This window comes from Melitaea cinxia, chromosome 12 (genome assembly GCF_905220565.1).
Source record: "Melitaea cinxia chromosome 12, ilMelCinx1.1, whole genome shotgun sequence".
NCBI classification, from domain to species: Eukaryota; Metazoa; Arthropoda; class Insecta; order Lepidoptera; family Nymphalidae; genus Melitaea; species Melitaea cinxia.
Genome location: NC_059405.1, coordinates 272691 through 282170, shown reverse-complemented (window position 1 = coordinate 282170; position 9480 = coordinate 272691). Strand labels below are relative to the sequence as shown.

Sequence of the window (9480 nt, the reverse complement as noted above, 5' to 3'; positions counted from 1 at the left end):
ACATGATAAAAATTTAGCCAACTAGATTTACTGGTTTTTTTGTAAATTTCTTTTTTTACTTTAATAGAAAAAAGGTTGGCATGGAAATTAAATATGTTAACATTGTTTTGTACTTATTTTTTACTAAAAATAAGGTTTAAAAAAAAAAACGAAAAAGTATAATTGCAATTATAACAAAATGTATGTCCATTTATTTTTTAAATATTAATATTACAATAAAAAATTGGTTTGTATATTGCTTGTCTATGACAAGAATAATCACTATTTTCTAAAATCATCATTCGTCACTCATTAAACATTACTCTATCGTCACCTTTTATTACCAATATTAATTTTGAATGTCGTTGTTTTTGGTACATGTCGTATTGTCAGAGATATCCTCGTGTCTCGTGCAACCAGCGCACCTTTGACGTACTTATCTGAACACATATGTAAGTTCACTATCGAATCATCTAATAAATCTTCACTCACTTCCTCTATACTATGCAAATAGTAGCTAAACAGTTTATCTTGTAAGACAAGTAAGCTTCTAGGTTCCAACAGAAATGAGAACACTGGTTTCAACGACATACATTCATCAGAAGCAGGTTGTAAGAACTTTAATACTGTATGTGAACCGACAGAAATTGTCGTTATCGTAGGATAGAATAACGATCCATCTAAATGTGGAAGAATGCCTTGTCCTGGCAAGTATTCATTAACCAAAACGTGGTTTGGTCTTTTGCCATTCATGAGATTTAATTTGTGTATTTTGTCGAGATATGTCTGCAGCCATTGAGGAATTTCTTCAGCTATCATGCCTTTATTGTGAGGGATGCCACCCCAGTTCTGCAACCTTCTATTTGATAGTTGGGTCCACTTTGGTTTCGGTGCAGCATATATGTATGATAAAATGTATTTTTCCTCCTCGGGGGTTATAAACCCTGACACATAATATGCTGTTGGGTCCACCTGTAAAATACACAAGGTTAGGTTAGGTTAGGTTAGTCTGGCTTAACTTGCCTGAAAGATCAAAGAGAGAGAAAAGGACTTGAACGAAATATACACAATATAGACTGGTCTTTAGGTGTATGTATTGGGAATCCACGTTTACTAGGGCACTGTGGAGATTACGAAACAGCTACCAGAGGAAATAATAACAGCCAAAACCAAAAATCTATTTAAGAACAGATTAGACGCATTTATGAAGAAAAAAAAAACTATTATCTTTCAACACTAATAGATGTAGTTGGATACAGGCAATTACCAGTTATTATAACCGCTGACTAAATAAATAAATAAAACAATAATTAAAGATATAAACTACATCTTTTATAGAATGAATTCTAATTTAAAAAAAAAACAGTGATGTTGCATTCAGAAAATTAAAAAAAAAAGGTATTTTTTTGCAAGAAAAAAATTTAAGTAAAAATAAAGAATACAACTCACAGTTTCTACTCTGTACTGTTGTATAGGACACTCGTCGCTTATCATAATTATTGTATTTTATCTGTAAATAAGGAAATTATCAATTAAATAAAACTGAATGCTGATAAGTTTTATTTTCTTTCTTATAATAAAACACATAAATATTAAAATAAATATATATTTTTAAACATTAAAATCAGAAATGCTTACAATCATTTAGGAATATTAAAAATAAAATATTAAATTGTCACTTCATGATCTGTTTGATTTTAGTTTTGATCAAAGGTTTTGTTTTGAATTGAACACTTCTTCAATAGATACGACCTACCTAATCCCAAACTTATTTATATTAACATTAGAATCAAAATAGATTTTGATAAATTATATCAACAATTTAAAATCGACGGTCGCTTTTCGTTTACTACAATGCAGTATGCACAGGACATCAAAGAGTATATAAGTAAAGAGGTGTCACTCCATAGACACGGTCGAGCTCCGGGTTCAAGGTTTTGCTATACTTTAAGTACCAACTTTGTGGTTGAGCTCTATTTTTTTCGTTAAATTGGTAATAATGAAGCATAGTGTTGTTACTGTTGTCCTACCGGAAATCGATAATAGTGTGGAAAAAGGTCGATAAATTAGTCGATAAAATTATCGACACTTTTTGGGCACAGGGTTCTTAATTTTATAAATTTTATTTAAAATAAAAGGTTTTTTTTGTAAATATATAATGTATATTTAAAACTTCTTGGTATATACTACACTACTACTAAACTTCTTGGTACTACTACACTTAACCAGCGAAAAAAAATCTACATTTTAAACAAAAATGAAGGTAATTGTTACAATTAAACATTACAAACATATTATTTTGCCCTGATCACTAGTGTCTCGGTAGACATCACCTATCTATTATGTCATCGGCTTTATAAAATAAATATTACAACAAATTATTTAACCTAATGTCCCTAGTGTAGGCCGAGAGGAAAAAAAGCCGGACAAAACTCTCGGTAGTTTTTCAAATTTAAAGTTGTTATACAAAAAAGTTACATTATTGAAGGCATGTCGATCACAACAGCTAACAAACAAATTTTATATTTTCGTAAACATACTGCGATACATCCCACAGCTCTCAGCACACTCTAGGTACTCTTCAAGTAGGAGAAGGATCGGAGCTTAATCCACCATTACAAAACAAATTACAATAGTAATTATCAAACAATAACAAACACTTTTACAAAACAAATAATAACAACTATTAATTATCAAACAATAACAAACTAAATGATTTAAAACATAAAAAACATGTTAACAAAACAAATTCTTAATTATTAATCTTAATTAATATTTAATTATAACATAGATGATTTACAAACGTAACATAAACTTATTTATAAATCAAATTAAAATAAATAAATATAATATAATTCTTATAACATAGATGATTTACAAGCATAAACTTATTTACAAAACAAATTAAAATAAATAAATATAATATCTTATAACATAGATGATTTACAAGCATAACATAAACTTATTTATAAAACAAATTAAAATCAATAAATATGAATAAATATAATATAAATCTTATAACATAGATGATTTACAAGCATAAACTTATTTACAAAACAAATTAAATATAATATAATATCTTATAACATAGATGATTTACAAGCATAAACTTATTTACAAAACAAATTAAAATAAATAAATCTTAATATATATAAATCTCATGTCACAATGTTTGTCCTCAATGGACTCCTTAAACTACTTAACCGATTTTAATCAAATTTGAACACCGTGTGCAGTTTGATCCAACATAAAAGATAGGCTATATTTTATTTTGATATATTATGTTATTATTCAGAAAAGAATAAGGTGATACGAAGTTCGCCAGTTCGGTCAGCTAGTATAATATAATATCTTATAACATAGATGATTTACAAGCATAACATAAACTTATTTATAAAACAAATTAAAATCAATAAATATGAATAAATATAATATAAATCTTATAACATAGATGATTTACAAACATAACATAAACTTCTTTATAAAACAAATTAAAATAAATAAATATAAATAAATAAATATCTTATAACATACACACAGTCATATATTCCTACGTTAAGCAACTTAATGCTTGTGTTACAGGTAGCAACTGACTACATTTTTTGAAATAAATAAACAGAAATAATATATATATATAAATATATAAATACACGTAGTACATTCAATCTCAGGCGGGAATCGAACCTGCAACCCGTGGAACAGTAAGTAACAATAACAAAAAAGATGATTTAAAAGCATAACAAACATTTACAAAACAAATAGTTTCTAATAGTAATTGTCAGCCAATAACAAAAAAGATGATTTTAAAGCATAAAAAAAATATTAACAAAACAACATAAATAGTAACAAATAGTAATTATCAAAAATTAACAAACAACATGATTTAACACTTAACGTAGCATAGTCACAAAAAAATCAACTCTTAAAAAGTGATACAAATGAAATGATCTCGCAAAACAGTAATTATCAATCAATAACAACCAAGACGATGAATTTGACCCATAACATATTCACAAAAATCTAAAATTTTTAAACGTTACATATGTAACGATCCGACATACAGTAAATAACAAACAAACATAACATAAACATATTTACAGATATTATCTAAGTAAAAACAATTCTGAAAAGCGTTATATAATGATCCTAGGCATACAGATAAAAAACATAATGATTTACAAACATAATAAGAACATATTTAGAGTAATCTTCTAAATTATTATTTTTGTATTATTAAATGTTTGTAGTAGGTAATTCCATAAAGTACTACCGATTTTAAAAATTCTTTCACGGGATGCTACAATTCCATGTACGCCATTTAATGGTATGTGGATAAACGAACAGCGGATTATGGGAGAAAACGAAATAGCGAAAATCGCGTAATCTATGTGGGCGAAGCCACAGCGGAATTTTTTTTTTTTTGTTTCTAAGCTAAAATATACACATTTAAAAACTTGGAAAACAAAAAACATTGCAAAGACATTAGATGTGAAGAAGAACTGCCAACATGGATGTTTTCTACAAACATTGTTTTATAGTACTGACAATATAAATATAAATATTCAACAAGAATCTTAAAAGTTTTTATCTAAGCTTTGTCTTGATCACATTATTCTAATTGTATATTTTTGTCTTTACATGATTTTCTAATGAATAAGATTTTCTAATGAATAATAAACAAAGATTATGAATTAATTGATTTGTTTTTTTCTATAAAATGCTCATTACTTAATTGCAAACTAGTCTACTGCTTTATATTTTTAATTTGTAAGTCCTGCGATATAATAGCTTTGAAATGAATTTGGCTCTTGTTTACAAAATGACATAAAGGTTTAGAAGGAAAGCACAATGAGCTCGAATCTTTCCAACATTCTTTAAAACTAATATAATTGTTTAAGTCGTCTACTGGTTTATCAACTTTTAACGAATCTTTACATTTCTGACATTTCGTTCTATCTAATAATTTTGCAGCTAAATAACCACTAACATATACTACTGGCTGCTCCAAAAAGTTACATAAATCATTTTCATATAAAAAGAAATCGATTTCATTGGGCAAAGACAAAACAGGATAAAATATCTCATCAACAACTTGAATGTCATCATTATTATTTCTATTAGGCATGTCAGTGCGGACCCCGCTAATATCGTTATAAGCTACAAACAATTTATTTGTGTCTTCCTCACAGTTCGCATTTCGACTGCCAAACGCTTTAAGCTTAATTTAGTTTGAGTCAAATGACTCAGCAGGATCTTCTCACGTTCAGTTAATGAAGAATCTGAAATTTAAAAAAAATCCTGTTATTATATATACATTTTTTTGTTGAAAGTATACAATATTATGTATAATGTGATCTATTCCTTTAATTTCATAAATTTTTACTTAAAATAATATTATAAAATAATTTATTGCTTTTATTATATTAAGATACATTTATTATTTTTATTTCAATATTAAACAATGCTAATATTGATATATTTTATTAGTGATCGTTACAGTTTAATATGTATTTAATTTTGCTTTAAATAATAACACAAGTATACGACAAAGGAATGCCCATTTCATGACACAATTGGAATCATTGAATGTAATTATTATTTTTTTCCCTTTTTCTTCAATTTACTTGAAATATTATAACAATAAAATATACGTATTTGATTACTAAGGAAAGAGCTATATCTAAATAAATTATTTTGTCATTCTATTTTTTAAACTATACTATACTTTAATAGTATAATATCGAAATATATATATATAAATGTATAAAATATAGATAAATGAAACTGTTAAACATTAATGTTAATGCATATTTAACAAAACTAAGCAAACTTTTGATTTATAAAATGTAAATTATTGAAGCAGTATAATTAAAAATTGATTTGACTCTCATATGCTTGATATTAGTCAAATGTGTACCGGGCTATTCATAGGTATAATGAAATAAATAATTTTCCCATAGAAAGAGTGTGTGCTTCTATTAATAACTGGCCTCAACTTTTAAGTGTATTGCAGCCAATGGAGACCACTTCGGATTAGCTTTATTTTCATAGAATTATATTAATGTATTAAACTAACACACTGTAATAGTAATAAATGTTATGTGCAACAGAATGTTTTTTTTTTCTTTATAACAATATTCAGGGCATATATACATATATTGGCATTATATATTAGCCTGCAGTGTATATATATATATATATATATATATATATATATATATATATATATATATATAGATATTATGGATAGATACTAACTACTACTATTTACATAGTCTACCACATAACTACATTAATAACTACCACAACTTAATCCCTTGTAGTTGAAGTTGTAAATTATGATTTGAAAATAATTTCAATAAAAATAATTTAAAAAGGAGTAGGCTACAAAGAACTATATTGAATTACGTTCTTTGCTACATTAAAAGATTGTTGAAAATTATACCTCTATTTCTATTAGGTTTTCCCACAATTCTTTCATAGTTGCAAACAGGAACTTTTTCTACTGATTCTTTCTGGGAAACTGTAATTACATTGATAAAAGTGAACAATAATAAATAAATATCTTTACCACATACACACGGTTGTCTTTTCCTAAGGTAAGCAACTTAACACTTGTTTTATAGATAACAACCAACATGCATATATATGTATGTATGTATGTATATATATATATATATATAAATTATAACATAATTATGTATAGTAATACACCCAGACTCAGGCAGGAATCGAACCTACAACCCCCGGAGCAGAAAATAGAACCAGCACAACTGGAATAACAGGCTACTCATCTAAATGTATAAAATTCAATTTTGAGACAAATAAACATTTAAAAAAAAATTAATACATAAAAAGGTTTTAGTTGCTTATAATTATCTATGTAGTAACATATACAGTTAGAGAAATATTTTATATAATAAAGTGAACTTGTGTCATAAAATTAAATGCTAGTTAGCTATATGCTTATAGTAGACATGTTACTTGTTAATGTTTTATGTAATCAAAAATGTGAAATTTTCATTTGTTATTCTTACCTAGTGTTTTTTCAAAAGTAAGTCCTTGTGGTGCCTGCGAAGTAGAGGGCAAAGGGAGAAAGCTGTATTCAGCATCTGAAAAATAGTAGTACAATATCTAAATATATCTAGTATCTATTATTTGTTAATTTTTTTTACATTTTCCATTATTTACTCACACTTAAATTATTTGAATTTTATTTTCTACTAGCTTCTACCCCCAACTTTGTCCGCGTGGACTTTGGGCTAGCTGGGGAAGGTCTCAGAAGGAAAAAATCCGATTTTGAAACATTCTTCATTGGTGCTCCACTCTTATTGGTCTTTGCGTGATAATATATAGCCTATAGCCCTAGCCTTCCTTGATAAATGGGCTATCAAATACTGAAAAAAATTCAAATTGGTCCAGTAAGTCCAGAGATTAGCACGTTCAAGAAAACAAACTCTTCAGCTTTATACTAATAGTATATTTGATATGAAATTATTTTTATTTTAAAATTAAAGTTAATGATTACTTATCTTGTTATATAGAAGATGAAAATGATTATTTTCCGAAGGTGTTATTCATAATCATTTTATAGAAAAATAAAACTAAAAATCTTATACTGCATTGGATCATTTGTATCATATGTTGTGAATCGTTGCATATATGTGTTAAAAGATATTAAAGATTCTCACAAAGTGTTTTACATATATCTCTCATTTTATCAGCGATATGTATATCAATCAGCCTTAGATATCTGATATCTAAGGGCCAATATTATCTAGGTAAATGTATAAAAAATAAATTAAATATATGTCAGATGATTTTTTAGAACATTGACTAACAATAATCTATTATATGATATTTATTACAACTGAGATTGTACTGCCATTATCAGTACAAAATATATTTAAAAATTATCTTTTTCTATACAGTACAATTGTGAACATTTGTAAGACTTTTATATAATCTCATCTTTATTTTTTTTTTTAAATTTCCAGCACATACTTAGTAAGACAGAGTTTTCGAAACAAGACATTGTTTTCAAGAAAACTTTTTGTCATTTATTAAAAATGTATAAGACTTGCAACAGCAAGTTATTAAAATTACAAGTAAGTTCATTTAATTAACAATAAAAATCTTAATTTTATCCATCATTAAAAATATATTACATAACCAAACATGAACTAACAAGATGCTATACCTCTTAAAAACACTTGTTACTTCTAATAACATAACAAATAAATATAGTTGTACAGTAATAAAGTAGTTTACTCACTTTTAGATAAAATATTTTCATTCCATTGCACATTCTCTGAATTTGTTATATCTTGAAAACTAGAAAATAAAAAAGAATTTATCATAAACATCAATTAGCATATTATGAACCAGAAATAAGGCTAGACAAATAGCTAAACAAGAACATCGAGAAAAAATAATTGTAATGTAATTTATAATTATCATAAACATATAAAAAAAATTTGCACCTTTCAAGACTTGAGATTTTTCTTTTTCTTCACCATATAAAGGAAAATCTACCAAAAGACTGTCATCCAATGGTTGTCGCAAATTTAATGTTGGAATAGCATTTTTAATTAATCTATTCCCCTTTGTAATAAAATACTTTTTTTCAAAGTGATATCCACACAAATATTTAATTTCATGCAATTTTTTAACGGGTATGTAAGCAGTCTTCATTCCCAACTGCTTTGACCCAAGAATGACACCTGAGAGTAGAATTTTAATCGTCAATTTAAATTAAAAGTTTAAATTTTACATAGTCTACAACTAGTTTTCTAGTATACATAAGTATGTATAATACTTTAATGTTACTTTATTACTACAGTTAGCTATTTACTGTTATAAAGATTTTAAGTAGAATTTATTTAAATATTGTATTGTTCTATTGTTAACACCACAGAGCATAGTAATATTTAGCATAGTTATACCGATCTGGATCAAGTGGAAACTTCTTCAAAAATACGTTAGCTCCAGTCCAGGGGTCCTCTTTAGACAAATAGTACATTTTTGATATCTCACATTACGTTTCACTGTATTTTCTAAAGGAATGAAAACAGAAAAATATAGTATAAGTAATAAAAATATAGGTATAACTATAAAATACTATTATTTTCTGTTGATATAGATATTAAGAACTTATTTTCAAAAGCAAAATTACTTCGTTCGACCAAAAAGACCAATGATTCAGGTTCAAATACAAACCCATAGTAAATCCCTAGAAGCGACGAATAATATTCTCACAATAAAGTATTAGGGCTCAGAAAATATATATGCAGAAAAAACTAAAAATCCAAAATTCCGGGAGTGGTTACTCGGTGGTTGCAATATAATATGGCGGTTAGGAAATAATTGTTCGAGTCAAAATTTGACAATTACGACGTTTCCGACGTTTAGATTTTTTCATTTTGACGTACAATTTTGCCAATTTATATAAAAATTCAAGTTTGGTATACAAAGTATAGCAAAAAAAGTGTCGCCCTACTG

The 9480-nt window shown here is 26.6% G+C and overlaps 1 protein-coding gene and 2 long non-coding RNA genes across 3 annotated transcripts; all 3 read right to left on the bottom strand.

The window, feature by feature from the left end:
* Nucleotides 1–157: 157 nt before the first annotated feature.
* On the bottom strand, nt 158–1856 carry LOC123658415 (alpha-ketoglutarate-dependent dioxygenase alkB homolog 6). The gene is made up of 3 exons (XM_045593840.1): nt 1799–1856; nt 1429–1489; nt 158–951 (listed from the first exon to the last, which is right to left on the bottom strand). Exons 2-3 carry the CDS (start codon nt 1471–1473, stop codon nt 310–312), a joined length of 687 nt encoding a protein of 228 aa, XP_045449796.1. The 5' UTR covers nt 1474–1489; nt 1799–1856; the 3' UTR covers nt 158–309.
* Nucleotides 1857–7016: 5160 nt separating this feature from the next.
* LOC123658539 lies at nt 7017–8456 on the bottom strand. Its single transcript, XR_006743905.1, has 2 exons — nt 8255–8456; nt 7017–7091 (listed from the first exon to the last, which is right to left on the bottom strand). It is a non-coding gene; the product is annotated as an uncharacterized LOC123658539 (long non-coding RNA).
* Nucleotides 8457–8633: 177 nt separating this feature from the next.
* LOC123658174 lies at nt 8634–8957 on the bottom strand. The gene is made up of 2 exons (XR_006743845.1): nt 8925–8957; nt 8634–8702 (listed from the first exon to the last, which is right to left on the bottom strand). It is a non-coding gene; the product is annotated as an uncharacterized LOC123658174 (long non-coding RNA).
* Nucleotides 8958–9480: the final 523 nt, after the last annotated feature.